Raw genomic sequence first — 16673 nt, 5'->3', positions numbered from 1 at the left:
AATACCCTCAGCTTCAAACTTGAGATATTTTTAATACATGTAGTAAGAAACTGTACTTTAGTATTTAAATTTTTATCAACCCAAAACTGTTCTTCTATCCAGGCCCCGTCAATGTTTTCTACAGGTTTACTAGACACAAAACTACCCAGAGAAATTGACAGAAGTACTTTAATAGAGTTGCTTATGATTAATTGATCTTGAGTTTGGATTCTCCATCAGCCTCAGCACCAGCTACATTAAAGCAATTCTAGTGCTCTTTCAAAATTAAAATCTGATCTCTTCTTTCTGAAGCTACACTCAGAACTATAAAAATATTGTGTAGAGATACTGATTTTTTTTTTTACTGGTTTTATGTGTTTGATGACACTTTGCCCTTTTCCACCTCTGTTCTGCTTTACAACACACGCTCCTAATTCAGAGTAAGAAACAGGTTATCATATTTATTAAAAGAATTGGAGGTTCTACAAAATGCAATATTTAAAAGAGTCTAAGAAGCAAATACAGTCCAAAAGTGATGTATTCATAACATGAACACAGTATGAATCCATTTAACAAGATTCTCTATTTCCCTGAGAGGAATTCCGAAATTATTGGCTCCTAAACTGCCAGGTTTATCTTTCATCAAAATACCCTAAAACATAAGAATTTGACTACCACCCAGTAAGACATAAAGAAGCACATGAATACTATGAAGCATTCATGTATTGCAAAAATAAAGCCTAGGTCAAGGATGAAGGCATACGCAGCTTCACAGTTTCCATCCAAGAAAATGGGACATTACAAAAGTTGTAATTTTAAGCTCTTCTATTCCTAAAAGCTTTGTATCATCCATATGCAACAGGGACAGTCTTTAGAAGTCATATCATAATCCTAGCAGTAAGTAAAACTTTTAGGTAAAACTACTGGTTTTAGGAAACAACATTATGTAATACTTTGATCTGATAATTACTCCCTCTCAAGTTTCCCTTAAATAACTAAAAAATTGTAGTAAAGATTTCCAGTTTTGCTGTCACACCTACTACATCTGTAATAAGCGTCCTTGAAAGGGCTCTTCCAGGTCTACTGGATAGAGAATAGTAAAAAAATAGCCTATAAAAAACTCAGATTTATTACAATTTTGCACTAATGAAATCTAGACTGCTTCTAAAATCAACCTAGATCTGCTCACACAATATTGTTTATAATCATATACAGACTATGGTAACTCACTATACTACAATATTCTTGCACATAATTTCTAAAACTCAAGCACTACAAAACACCTTTAATTCCATTTCTCTTCTGCATCATTAATATACCTCTTTCTATCTCACAAGCAAGGTTTTTACAAAGCATCATATTGGCAAAAGAAAAACTACAGTAACTTCCCACCTAAGGCTTTTTAAATACACCATAAAAACTATGTGGTACCTAATGCAATTTCAAGTAATCAGAAGTACATCACAAAAGTGTACTCAGTTCCTAAAGGAATATTTTTTTATTTCAGACCATTTTCAAAAAGATGTGACTGTTCCAACTTGCACTCTTGCAAAGGTACATCTTAGAACATAAGTATCAAAAAATATGCTTACCAAAAATCCTTGCAAAAATATGAACTACTCTTAACCAATATGGGTAATAAATTAAAAATATTTTAAAAATCATAAATTCATAACGACGTATTTTTTGAAATCCATCATACAGATGGTTGCAGTAGCTGAGAACCAGAATAACCCAAACAAGTATCTATCCCTACCTTAAAACCCTAATTCTAGTCCTTACACATCTTGTGTGAAAAGAAGCAAGCAGGAGAAAATTACAAAATCAGATATTATTTAAGTATCACAGACGAAAAAAGGGTTAAGTAAGATTTTGTAAAGCCTTTTCACAGATATGATCTTTGTCAAGTTTTGAATGGTAGGTTGCGCATGCACATAAGGTATGTTTCACAGGGTAGATTTTTGGTTTTCTTTTTTGTTGTTGTCTTTGGGGATGAGAATCTGCTACATAAATTGGCAGCAAAAGAGGATTTGGGTGGAAAGATCTCTTCTTGTCAGTGTATGTTGGCATTCATAGAGAAATGCAAACAAGCACAGTGCAGCTCCTGTTTTCAACCATCCCAGAAGACTGACACTTCTATCAGGTGATAAGGTGATTGTGCAATTGTAAAAAAGGAGATGATCCTACTGTTTTACAAGTATTTCTACAAGTTTAGCAGCACAGCAAGGAAGAAAACTTAGATAAAAGAATTTGTATAATGCAGCAATCTATTGCAGATCATCTTCAGCAAGTCAGCATTTATTTTCAGCAGGCTGTACAAATGTTTTCAGCAATTTTAAAATGAGCTCTTCCAATTACTGCATGCAGAAGTATAAAGAACTAGATGTTCTAATTTGTATGAATGTCATAATAATTGCACTTGTTTGAAGTTGGCATTGAGGGGTGAATCACCTACAGAACTCTGTTATTGTGACAGTAACGCTTCCACACCATTAAATGACTCTTAAGTAATGATTACATTAGACCAGAACTAAATGTACATTATTTATTTAAAGGTTTTGCAATATATTTTCATCTACTTATAGCATAGATTAAAACATTTATATATACTTTTAAATGTGAAATATAATTTTGCAAAAACTCCCACAAATAACCCTTACAATTTAAATTCTGCTATTTCATATTTCGAACATTTTCTCAGCAGTTTTAATTACTTTGAGATCCTACCTGAGAGATTCTGCCATGCGCCTTAAGTCTTCATTTTGCTGCTTTAACCGTTCCAGCTTAGCAAGGATCTTGGACAATTCCCGGCTGGAGTGATCTGGGTGCTCGCTATCTCGTACCAGGTGCCCACCAATATAGAACAGTAAAGTTCCCCAAGCAAAGAGGATGAGCATAATCCAACGCCAGGAACCAGTCCATGGCCGCATTTTCAGAAGTACAATTCACTCCAGAGCTGCTTCCACTCACAAAACAGCAAACATTTTCTTAGCTTGTACAAAGGTGGACAATTCCAGCTCCTCTGCTTCAACACATTGTACCAGAAAAAAATTATTTTCAGTGTTTGTCTTACTGCAACTCCTTAAAGAAGATTCTTATAAGGCTGTACATAGAAAGCATTAATATTGCATCATTCTTCATTTATATTCTGTGGGGAAAAATAAAAATAAGTCTGAAATTATAATTCTGATATGTAAAAATATATTGGACTGCAATTGAGCTAAATGCATTGTCATTAATATTCAAGAATAACAATAGACAGCGTTACTACTTTCTGTCACAGAGACAAAGAAAAAAGCTTTTAACTTTCCACAGAACATTATGTTGAATTCACGAATGAATGACAAAGACTATGCAATTAATCCTGCCTTTGAAACAGACAGAAAAAATGCTGCTTTTTATAAGAGAAGTATTTACTATTTCATGTGTCATTTCAGACATTAAAATAGCATAAAAATCACTCTGGTAAACTTAACATTTTCCTTTACTATCAACAAATAGCTTTTATTTAATTACAAATATATCTTAATTTTTTTCAGTTTTATTAACTTTTTTCTCTATTTTTATCATGACTGCCACTCTAACAAATTGGCTATAGCCATTTTAACAGTATATTCTGTTATTTGCAAGTATTTAAAAATCAGGCATGACTTTAGAAACACTTTTCTGCTGTTTCAAAACTATCAAACCTATTTTGACAAGTTGCTATTACTAAAACTATAAAAAAAAAAAAAAGCAAAAAATGCTCCAAAGGTAATACCTGCTCTCAGAAAAAAAAACCACCATGCCATTTTAAAAAATGCAAAATCACTTCATTTTCTACTTGGCAAAATACCATTCTACTAGGGAACAAATTTCCTTAACTATCTAGATCAAATTTTAACTGACAGCATGTTCAGAGTCTTTTTTAAGTACTTCTCCCCTCTCTTCCCCTTTTTCAGCAATGTAACATTTCTACCTTTTTTAAAGGTTACATATATGCCATTCTAACTCAATTTTCAAAGTAACCCATTTTTTGAATTCTCAAATCTCTAAATCCACAGTATTCCCTCTGAGACACCATCCACATCTACCTTCACCCAAATTATTCTTTTCTGTTTGATCCTTCTTTCACATTAACTTCTTTTTAATTTAATTTACTTATTTTATTGTGTTCCAACTAATTTAAAGTCTAGAGCAAAATCTTCCCAAATTCCAATAACTTCCAAACTCACCTAGCTATGGATATATGCCTGGAGCACACACTTCCAGATACAATAACTCTAACCTTGAAAATGCTGAAAAATTTCTCAACTTATCTTGAGAAGAGGGGTAGTTTATATATGTTTAAAAGAGTCAATAAAAAAAAATCCACTTATGACCAGTAAGATGGGACACAATTGTTTATAGAGTACCTTGCAAGCAAAATATTGACCTTTCTTTTGCAATCTGTTTTTCATAAAATATGAGCTTAAGCAGACTCACAAATCAGGTATCTTCTTTATCAGAAGCAGTGTTGGTCTGTCTCAAACAACAGTGTTTGTAGATCAGACAATCAAAAATCCACAAAATTGATAGAACAAGTCATCAGGAACAGATGGTATTCTTCCAACAGTTCTAAAGTTAAAGAATGCAACAGTTTAATTATTAACAGAGGTGTGTAACCTCTTACTCATAACGACTTTGGAACGGAAAATTTAAAAAGTACATTGAATTATTTCTAAGAGCTACAGCAGGGAACCCTGCAATTACAGGCCAGGAAAAAATATATTCATGTCAGCCAAACTGGCAGAAATAATAAGATGAAATAAATCTGCAAAAAAAAAAGGATGAAAGTAATCAAAGTAAAAAAGTACTAACCTTATTTTTCAAATACTAACATTACTTTCTAGTACACAAATTTATTCAAGTTCTTTTGAAGATGCAAACAAACACACAGACAAGACAGAACCAGTTCTAATTGTTACATAATTGATTTGGTCAATGTGGATTTTCAAAGGACATTCAACAACATCCCCAAATTGTTCCAAAACACCTAAGCTGAATGGAAGAAGAAAGATCATCATGTGAGCCCCAATCCCATTAGAAGAGAAGACATGTACAGTAAGACCAGACAATCAGTTTGAATTGAAAGAGTGAGCATGGACCTCTCTGCACCCATGGCAGACTCCGTACAGCTTGACATATTCATAAGTGTTTGGAAAACAAGGTGAAACATGAGGTGAAAAAGTCTAATAGCAATGATCTGGAGGTCATCAAGATGTTTAATGAGGAAAAAATAAAAAATGGGGAAACAATCAGCTCATCAGTGTGTAGAGTTGTGTATAGATGACCTTTGAGGCCTATTAGGAATGGGCTTTAGCTGTGATTGGTAATTCTATGAAATATCAGTTCAGCATTTGGCTAAACACAACAAAGTCCTCACAGGTTTTATTAGACTTCTATCAATCTCTGAAGATGTCATTGTTCTTTTCATAAGTTAGGTCACAGTAGAGTTAAATATAAAGTACAGATGCCAAACTAGCTGAATGAATAGGAAGAACATTCTGAAAAAAACATTAAAAAGCCTGTATCTCAAATGTGGTGTCTATAATTATACACGATTATACACAATTAATTTCCAACAGCACTTAACTATCAACTTTGTACTGTAATGTGGCTTTCACACCAATTCTTTTATTTGATACTGTTCTGGAAATGCAAAATGTCCACGTATTTGACATTTTGTTAAAGTATTTGACATTCCAGGGATGAGATATCCAGGATCCCTGGATGTGCCCTCCCTGGAAGAGTTCAAAGCCAGGCTGGATGGGACTTTGAGCAACCTGATCTAGTGGCATCCCTGCTCATGGCAGGGCAGTTGGTACTAGATGATCTTTCAGGTTCCTTCCAACCAAACCATTCTGTGATTCATTATTTCAAAGTTTACACAAGGTCTTTATATAAATCAAAACAAAGGAAAAATCATCACATTTTTGAAACTGTTCCATCTTTATAGCTTGTCTCAGGTTTCTGAAAGATCTCCACATGCAGACGTATGCCACAGCTATCTGCCTGACAGAAAGTCAAGATGTAATGCCAATATTTATACTTGTTTTATTTTCTACAGATGTTTATGAGGTTTCATACTGTAAACTAAATTCAAGACTGCCAACACTGAGCCTTAAGTTAGTAAAAAAACCCGCAGCAGCAGCCCACAAATGCAGCAATTCAAACCTGTCAGGGATCACAACATGGTTATTAACACCATCTGACACTGAATATCTAAATAAGATTCCACCAAACCTAAAAGGTGGGGCAGAGCAGTACCAATAAATATATTTTATTAAGCAGGAGACAAAAAATACCTAAATAGCAGTTGTTAGTGTTATTATAAATTTATGTTATCATTATATAGTGAAGGTCCTTTTATTTTACCAGAGAAAGCCATGAATTTTAATTTAGTAGTTAATTATCCCCTGAGATTTTCCATAATTTCTTGTCTTATATTTGATTAGATTTACCCATACCCTTGCATTTTCTAGGGCATAAATACATCACATAGTATATTGGTAATTAGGTAAGCTTTTCCCTTCAATTTTAGATTAGTTCTTGTTTCCTTTCTAGGGGATCCTGAGAATGGTTGACTACATTCTTACAACGTTACTCTCTAAAATAATGTAAAAAAAAAAAACCTCTCTTTCAAAAGGCTTACCCTGAATATATGGAATGAAAAAGAATGTGTTCCTCTATTCTCCCCAGCAGCTCTAGAGCAATCTTTCAAGCTAATTTTCTTAACAAATTTCATCACTACACACAGTTAAGAGGGTTTTTCAACCTGATCCCTCAGGTAAATTATTTCCCATTTATAAGAGCCCAACTACCAACCACAGAAATCCCAGTCACAGGTGCTAGGCACGGATGGAAAGGCAAAGCTCAGTACAAGCAGCAGCTCACATCAGTATAGTAAATCAAAGGCAGCTTTAATGCCAGTATCAGTGTGGGACTGCAGATGCCACAGTGAAACTGGTAATCTTCACTCATTCCTGAATGTATGCTTATAAAGACACAACTTTTAGCTGCCCTGAAATAAAGCAATTTGGTATGACATTAACAGTACAAAATCTTCCATATACAAATTTAAAAGATCTCCTGGTTCCCTAAGAGAGAAGATCAAGAGACTACAGACATCTATAATATTTTCTCAACATAATGAGAAATAAACAGCACACTGATGTTGATTAAAATGAATGCTTTTTGGTTTTAAATGTAGAAGTTCTCTATCACTCCTTACAAATTGATTTGTTACTTCAGCTACTCAAGACATCAAACCAATATCAGGAAAAAGTTTTGTACAACAAGAATGAAATAACATTAAAAGCAAATGCTGAGTTGAAAGCATCATGTACAGTAAGCTATTTTTCAGGTTTAATTTAATCTTGTAGGTTTATTATAAAAAGTCACTACAAAATGTGCAGCATTATCTAATGAAACAAAATAGGTCTGCTAAGTAGTGGCTACCATAAATCATTGGGAATACATAATGTTCAATGCATCAGTTGAATGAAAAATAACACTGTGAGAAAGGAACTCGAGTTAAAATTTATTTATTGTAAGTGCATAGCACAGAAAATCTGGTTAGTGTCACAAACTTATTTAGACTTCATGAAGAGGAGATAGAATATTTACCTAAAATAAGGGTCTGCTTCAAGCCTTAATTGGGAAATCAAACTGTGCATACTACAAATGTAAGCCACAGTTGATTGTAAGAATGTGAAAATGTTTTGTTGCCAAATTAACAGGAAAAATTTGGTCAAAAAACAACATTGCTGCAATGGAATGCACTGAATGACTAAGTGAAAACAACTAAATGAAACACTAAAGAGACTTGATTAAAATGATAACTAAAAAAAGTGACTGAAGCGTAGCACCAATATCTTCATGAGAAATAATGTGCATCCATGTTGAAGTTATTTTGCTATAGCAAAAAATGATTAATCAAAAAAAAAAAATTAATCCATACTACCTTTCTTCATCTTGCTCCCATAAAGCCTTCAAGTTATTTTAAAGCTTTAAAAGATGCTTAAGAATTAAAATATTGAATAGCTGAATACTATATAATTTCAAATGAAAGGACAGCTATGGCTTAAATAATGTCCTTTTTAATGTACTATTTCAAAACATGCTTTCAATAGTAAATTCAGTGACGCAGTGTGTATTTTCTCCTGGTGTATTTTTGCTTCCTACAGAATTATGGCCCCAGAATAGCATTATGATTTTTCTTGGCAATGTACAGTTTCAAGTTATTTTAGATTAAATTCAAAGCAAACTAAGCAAGTCTACTTTTGGCTCAACCACCTACTGGCCTAGGAAAAAAGTGTACCTTATGTAAGCTGAAAAGGAGAAAATTACTCAAGAAGTAAAACACACACATCACTACAGCTAACATATATTTAAGGCATGTACATCACCTAAAATTGTACAATGTACAAAACATGAAACTCATTACACTCTAAGAGCTACCACGGTGACTTACCACTAACTGTGAAACACTCAAAAAGCATGTTACACCAGACATACAACTTAGTTTGAACTCTCAGAACATTATTCGTTTCCCTTAAAATTAAACTTAAACTAGTATTTTTAAGATTTCACTAACAAAAATTAACTTCTTCGGAAAGCATTCTACTCTAAGTAATGTTAGCCTGTTGTGCTCTCATAAAAATGAAAATTAAAACCAACTTTCTGATTCCAGTTCCTATTTATGAATAATGTGATGGCACAGCCTCTGACAAAGGATTAGAGCCTAAGGAAATAATCCTTTTAGGATATTAAAATAAAACTAAGGATCAAAGGACAGAAGTAACAAGTAAATCCTTCTGTAGTGTTTGATAAAAATAAGCAAACCTTACAAATATTATTCACGGTGTATGCAGTGCATTCTTTATGAAGACTGACACAGTAATTGAATCAGAATTCTGCATATAACACAAGGCATTGCTGGTGTTTCATACGAACCAAATACTTGCTTTTCTCTCTTGGACCTGCCTAGTGTGATGTATCCCAAAACAAGATTTCTCTTTTCGTGGCTGCATTGCTCTGGCAGTCAGCAACCATTTTACAAGGACATAATACATTGAAATCTTTTTGCATCTATCTCTCTTCAAATTTATAAGCTCCTATCTTATATACAGAAATTCTTACTTTTCATTCTTTTTATGTTATTACACTTTATCCCATTCTACCACTGCAGAATACCAAGAGTAAAAAACTCTTGTACATTTTTCTGATTCCATTAGAACCCTCCTCTATTTTGTGGCCTATATTTCATTATAAACTATTATATTGTTGTGACACTGTCACTACTGAAGACATTCAAGATGAATAACACATGTAATCCACTGCACTAATAGGGTCTCTACTCCAGGCTGATACTCTTCCTTGCAGCACAAGTCCCTGTCACTTCAACCCCTCAGCTACTTCCTTTTCCAACAAATGATTCTATTTTTCATCTACAATTTCTCTCACTCAATATAGAACTTTCAGTGTGCCAAGAAATGCTGAAAGGGATACATACACATTATCTCCCCAACTGTGTTTCATTGCAAAATTGACCCCATTGAAACAGTTAGTAAGTAAACCCAAAATAATACAGATCAAAAAATCTTTGATAACAAATCCATGCTGCATTTATCTAATTTCCCATTTATATCTACCTCTACTTTGTTAACCATCATTTCTTTGAAATTTTTCTCCATGCTTTGCTACTACTGTGATCAAGCCAGGACTGGTAATTATTTCTAGTTCTAGCATTCATATATATCAATCCCAAGAGACCTTTTCCCATTAAGTTGCAAACATTTTTAGAATCATGACTGGAAACAATTTGGAAAGCATTTCATTCATCTATAACTTTTTAATTACCTTTATTAACATACAAATTATATCTATTGTTTTCTTCAACCAGAGAACAGAAACCCATTGACAGAGCATGTATTAATGTTTGTGTTCTAAAAGTATCCAAAATTATGTTCATTTAGTTTCCTAGTCAAGCTCACTGGTTTAGTTATATTATTTCTCCCCATAAAAACTATCCACTTCCTCTTTTTTCTGGAACAAGGACATAAAATTCATAGTATTCCATATATATACTTAATTATTGTAGGAATTTACTTCTTTTTTCTTAACTTCTATTCACATATATCAGAGGCCATAAGTAGATATAATCATTAGACTCGCTCACTTACTCGAACATCCACAACTCCCTCTTTACTAGTGTTTCTCTCTGTAAAAGTCTAATTTTATATCTGTACAGATTGCTCTGAGCAATTTGCATGCTATTCTCTTCATATAATCCTTTTTAATTGTACATTAATAAATACAGTCTATACATCTGATACAATCTGCAGATTACTCTCAAATTAAACATTTGAGAAGGAAGAGATGGTACTGAGGGACTTCCTTAACTGTGTGAAAGCTGCAGGCCCACTCATTTAGTTAGAAAACAAAATCTTAACCAATCAGAGCAAGCTTTGGAGAAAGACATGATGTGATTTATCCTTCCTGCAATCTTGCTGAAGAGGTTCTGTCACTGAATGTAGAAGCTCGATGATTTTTCAGACTTACAGAGATTATGAAAAAGGTAAATTGCTGGGACTTGAGGAATTAAAATCTTGAGTCTAAAAGCAAGATTATCAACTTGAGAAGAGTCATCTGAAGGTTCATTTAGTAGTTTTAGCACATTATATATTATAATACAGACAAAACATTCAAAGCAGGGGAACGTAGGGGAAGATTCTGGTATTATTTTGGAGCCTATAGTGTGTATTTGATGTAAAATGCTCAGCTGAGCAGCACACAAACTATTTTCAATCTAACTGCATAACATTTTATACCTGAAAACAACTTTGCAAAAATTTGAAAAACATCTTCAAAATCGGAGGCAGCGGAATAAATAGACAAATATTCAGAATGACCAACTAGTAATCTTGTGCCAAATTTATTCTTCCTTTAGGAATTCAATATTTACTGATGCAACTAAAATAAATCAACAGGTTGAACACATGTAGAATACAAAGTGAGAGATCCTCAACAGCTCAAGAGTTCCTGCATTTGCAACCAAAGTAGCAATAAATTCCCTAAAAGACTGATGATCAGTGAAGACACGACAAAGATCACCAAACCAAGGTGGCTACTGCTTTTTCAAGTTCTTAAGGTGGTGTGTAGGAGAAAAACTGAAGCTGAGAGAATAGTAAGTGCAATTTCCCTCACAAGCCTAAGTTCAATCAGAATCATGTACAAAAGTAATTAAGGAATGTATGCAATTATTTCCTATAAGCCTCCTCCTCCTCCATCAATGATCCCTAACTACCACAAATACCTGAGTTGTTATCAAGAATAATAATATTCGAAGCACTGAACAAGGTCTTAGTTCTTTCAACCCAAAATAATTTCTAATATTACTTTCTATTTTATTATATTCCTTTACATTACCTCCTTGCTGTTCAAAATGGTACAAATTACTCAGGTAATTTCTGGATTTTTATCCTCCACAAGTCTAAATATCCACCATTAAGAAAAAAAAGAGAAACAAAACCAAAACAAAAACGAAGCCAAAACAAACAAAAAAAGCCCACCAAAACAAAACCCACATACTTAGGAAGTTTCACATCAATAAATAAATCAGATGTTGATGGCAATGATTCCCCCAAAAAAAAAAAAAAGTGGTTATAATAAGTACAAATGTTTGATGCAAAATTTTTGAAAAAGCAGAAAGTAGTTATTCAATTTTCATGATCAAAAAACCAGTTCATTATTAAAAGTTCCCATGATAGCTTATTTTATACAACATGTCACATTGGATTAAATTCCTTGTATTTAGAGCATCACATGGTCACACTGGTGAAAGTGCAGCAAAAAGTGTCAGTGAAGTCTCCATCCCGGGAGGCTGAGCACAGACCCAAGCAATGCACTCCAATCAACCCTACTTTGATCACTGGTGTTGGGCTAGAAGATCCCCAAAGAAACTTTCTAAAGCCAGCTATGATGTGATTTCATGAAATAAAATAACTTTTACAGCTTTTGGTGTGTAAAAAATATTATTCTAAAAGACAAAACATGCAAACATACAATGTATTTTATCAGTCACATAAACAGCAGTGCATTTTAAAAAATCCTAACTTCGTAATACGTATGAAGAATGACTTACGCTGTCCATGACAGAAGGAAGAAAACACAACTGCATCATGGAGGTTGGAGGTTAACATGTAATTCCACTATTCCAGCAGTCAGTGAGATTAGTAACTGTTTGAAAGAAAAAAAAAATCCCTTTAATTCCACATTCTGTAAGAACAACTTCCTTTTGATTTACTCTTCATCATAACAGTGAGAAAGAATCTGTTTTCTTTTAAAATACCACATTTTCTGCTTGTTATTTAGCTAATCACGGATTATCCACAAAGATCAATCACTCAATCAGAATATTTTTTAACTACCATCTTTCATTATATCTAGATTAAGATACAATGTGATCTGGCAACCAAATAATTAAATTGAAGAATATTTTAGGCTCTGTATTGATTTTATGAGTACATTTTACAAGTCAGTTTCACCAGGCCCCAATTTCCCTTGTTAATATTTGCCAACTTCAAAATTATGTTTGAAGTTGATTCATTAATATTTACAGATACCATCAAATTTGCAGCTGAAAGATGTTATACATGTTGAATGAAATATATAAATCTGCATAATCAATGAAAGTAGTTCAGCCATTTAGCAGTTTTGTCAAATAATTGTTTACCCATCTCTAAAGCATTACTCCCTGTTCAAAATATCAGGCAAAACTTTGAAATGGAAAAAAAATCCAAGATAGAATATCTAACTTTAATTTTAATAAAAATAATAGAAGACTATTCATATATTCTTTCATATATTTTATCATTTATGTATTTTTATAATTTATAAAAATTATGAATATGTTAAGGAAATCTTGGAAAGAATTTTCTTTCAATCAGAATTTTAAAAGTCACTAGAATAATCACTGGAAAAATCACAGATCTGGAAATTTGGAGAAAACAAAATACAAATAAGTTGAACAGGTCTTTAAAAGTATTACATAGCGAAAGAATACAACTTCCAAATTTTCAAGGAAATTCTTGCTATCTTCCAAAGAAACATAAACTTTCTTCATGCAGTTCAAGGCTTAAAGGCACTGAATGAACTGTGAGCAAGTAGAAGCAACAGTGCACTCAAAATGATAATGTGGGTAGAGAAAACCTTGTAAATTTTTTTTTTCCTTTTCTTCTTTCTTCCCTATTCACTGAGTCTGCAAAACCTAAAGAGTTAATTATCCTAACTGTTACTCTACTAAAACTGAGCACTTTTTCAATTAAAAAACATTTGGTTTCCTTTGAGGAGCTAATTACATAGAGAACACCTAAGGTGAACCACATAAAAATTGTGGCAAATTCAGGGTCCTATGCCCCTATAGTTACTAAATTTATTTCTACCGGAAGAAAAAACCCTAAAGCACAGACACAGAGAATGACAAAAAACACAATTGAGTTAAGTACTAATTCTACTTCAACTACATAGCTTCTGGTCAGAGATGAAAAACGAACTATCCAAACACCAATTTAGGTACTTTTAGTATCAGAGACCAAATATTCCTCAAAATTATGCTACATGAACACCTAAAGGTTCAGTTATCACAACAGCACTGGCTCACAGAAGTCCATACACACAGCACTTGGGGGCTTTTAAGCTAAAGCTATACATAGAACACCAACCTTGAAAGAGTTTATCAGGAGTTAAGAATCTAATCAGAAGTAATTACTTTTCTAAACTAGATAAAAGAATCAAAAGTATATCAACAGTAACAAATACAGTTTGAAAATAATAAACACTCCATATTAGATACTGTAATAAATGTAAGTGCTCATAATTCTTGTAAAATATTACATTTGAAAGCTTCAAAAAAGATATAGTAATTTCTCCTTTTTTTTTTAATCAATGTTATTTTGAACAAAAGAGGAAATTGTACCTTGAAAGAAAAACAGCAGCGTACTTGCCAAATATATACAAGATTTTCTGTCAAACAGAAAAAAATTATAGGTGATTCTTCATTTAAAATGATTAAGAAGTCAGTTACAGGAACAATGCACTCCTCCAAGGAAGTTACATACATGGACTCATTTTAATAAGCAATGGATAAAGCAGTCTTCACTTTTACAGTCCTTTTTAACTACTAAGATAATACATTAACCAGAAACACAGTGAAGTGATAAGTTACCTTTGTTTAATCTGAACTAATGAAATGTCTTTGTAAGATAAAAATTACCTCAGAAAATGAACAGGACAATCAAATGATAGTAAAGTTTTATTTTCTCTTGTTTACTTACTGTATTGACTCCATAGAACCCTATTCTAAGAAAACCACAGTTGATGAATAATAAAAATTCAAACCTCTAATATTAAGCATGATCTTCCTCCACAGTAGTAAGTTAATAATCTACTGATAATCCTTGCAGAAGCCTTATTCCAAAAAAAAAACAGGAAGAGAATCTTTGGAAGCAATGAAGTAAAAGAACAGACTATGGAAGTTAGAAGGACATACAACTTATGTGTTATAAAAAGAAAGAATTTGTGACATTTAATTGTTTCTTACACTTGTGAATAAACACATAACAAACTCTGGGGATCAGGAGTTCCACCTGGGTAAATCTGGCTCATGAGGTAGTAGAAAGTAGCTCCTAAACACGTGCAAAACAGATAAAAGAAACAGCCACTGAAACAGATTATTTCATTAAGTAAAGGATTCCCAATTGCTTATTCCCTTTTAATTAAAGTACCAAAAATGCTTTCAGAAATATACAGTAGTAGAATCAAGAAGCTGAACAGAATAGGCTTTCTGCCCTGCATTAGTCATTTGAGAGTTAACAAACAGAAATGGTGCATCCCTTTCTTAACAGAACTTAATAGAACATTTGCCTCCTGTTTCAGTGCTCATCTGGGACCAAAGTACAGCGCCTCTTCTTGGGGAAACTGCAGCTCCCTATCAGTAGAATAATCTGTATGCCTTGGGAAAGGAACAGAGAGGGAGAAAAAAACAATGCACAACCTTAAGGTAATATTTGATTTTTCCATTCTTGTTTCTGCTGAAGTGCTCCACTAAACTTTCTTTTCTTTTCCACTTGCTTCCCTGTGTCATTCCTTAATGGCTGCAAACATCAGAAGCAAGATCAGAGGTAAGATCTCTTCTCTTTTGGCTGGCATCAAAGCAACATGCAAAAATCTAATAACCAGGAAACTTAACATCAGTCTGTTCACAACTCAGCTGGATGTTTATAAATCAAGATGAAAAACAGGCAGATGAGAGAGCTGCTGACTTTATAATAGTTATGCAAAAATGCATGACACTTGGCAGCCATAAGTAAACTGAAGTGATATTTGCAACCAGGAGGTTTTGCAATATCAAAGCATAATGAAAGCTATACGATATTCAGATGCTGGAAAAAAAAAAAAAAAAACAGTGACAGAACTGAGCTGCAAGACTTTCTTCTTATATATGACAGGCTTGGAGACTGGGTGATTTGACAGAAATGCCAGATACAGTTTTGAGTGGGCCACATCAGGGAAAGAATGTCAAATGGGATCATTAACTAAATAATCAGACTTGCTTTTTTATCACCATTTCCTAGTCCAAATTGAACCATGTTTTATGCAGTACTTTTATTAGAGCAAGACAAATTTTACTGGGGATTGCAAATAGTAATATTGCCATATGATAAAGAAGTATCTACCTTAACATTAATTCCACTGTGCCAAAATATGCAACTCTTTGCCTGCAAAAATTTCCCTTGGCACTCCAGTTTCCTTTTACTTGGGATACAGAACTTTACACACTAAAAAGCACCAAAAAAGGCACCTAATGAGCTAATTCAAGTAGCAATTTACTTGCATTAGCATATAGGTTCATGCTGTCTAATTTACACTGGTTTACAGCTTTTGTAGAGCTCCATGCCACCGAAAGTTGATTGCTTTCTGCATGTGATCCTCACCATCACCATGGCTCAAGTGTACCACTGATCTAAGATCTATCCATTTATTTAAAAGTGAAGGGACTGAAAAACTCAAAGCACTTTGTACAATAGTAAGGATAAGAATAAAACAGAGCTATGAAGTTGCAAGTCAAAACTTCACATAATGCTGCCAATGCCTTTTCCTCTCAAAATCGGCATGACACATTATTAAGGAAAAATGACAGGTGAGTTTAAAACTTGCTGAGTTTAAAACACCTTTGAAAGTATTAGCTTCTTGCTTAGCTCCTTTTATGTCCTTTTAAACTTAATACATTAAGTTTACACTGTTAATCAGAATTCTCATTTTTATTTATAACAATTATCTCTTATGCATAAATTTGCTGTCAAACCATGGAGAGTGTTAGCAACTATCAGCTTTAATCAGTTAGCTATTTTCTTTTATTTGTTAAGATGGCATTTTTGTGTCTCTGTGTCCAGATATATATAACTTTTTCTACAGCAATTAAAGCAAACTTGATTTTTTTTTTACCAAATACTTTATTTTATAAGATAAACATTCTAAAAATAAGATTTTAAATCTATTTTCCATGTAAGGTCTGTAATTATTAAAGCAATATTAATACTTTAGAGTAACAAAATACTTAAAAGCTAAATTTGCATAAGTTCTCAAAGGTAATTCTAGTGAAATCTCATTCA

The 16673-nt window shown here is 33.1% G+C and overlaps 1 protein-coding gene across 5 annotated transcripts in view; it reads right to left on the bottom strand.

The window, feature by feature from the left end:
* FUT8 (fucosyltransferase 8) overlaps positions 1 to 16673 on the bottom strand; it is a 94907-nt gene that overhangs the window by 41263 nt on the left and 36971 nt on the right. For 2 of the 5 annotated variants that reach the window (XM_053980943.1, XM_053980947.1), the window contains exons 4-7: positions 13979 to 14025; positions 12146 to 12240; positions 4444 to 4575; positions 2707 to 3127 (exon numbers count right to left, since the gene is read on the bottom strand). In XM_053980943.1, coding sequence (XP_053836918.1) covers positions 2707 to 2909 — 203 coding nt within the window. In that variant the 5' untranslated portion in view covers positions 2910 to 3127; positions 4444 to 4575; positions 12146 to 12240; positions 13979 to 14025. Of the gene's footprint in view, positions 1 to 2706; positions 3128 to 4373; positions 4410 to 4443; positions 4576 to 12145; positions 12241 to 13978; positions 14026 to 16673 lie in introns of those variants that run through there. The other 3 variants (XM_053980945.1, XM_053980944.1, XM_053980946.1) reach the window with 2 other exon arrangements.

This window comes from Vidua macroura, chromosome 6 (genome assembly GCF_024509145.1).
Source record: "Vidua macroura isolate BioBank_ID:100142 chromosome 6, ASM2450914v1, whole genome shotgun sequence".
NCBI lineage: Eukaryota > Metazoa > Chordata > Aves > Passeriformes > Viduidae > Vidua > Vidua macroura.
The sequence above is the reverse complement of the archived record's forward strand: the minus strand, read 5'-3'. Positions and strand labels throughout refer to the sequence as shown.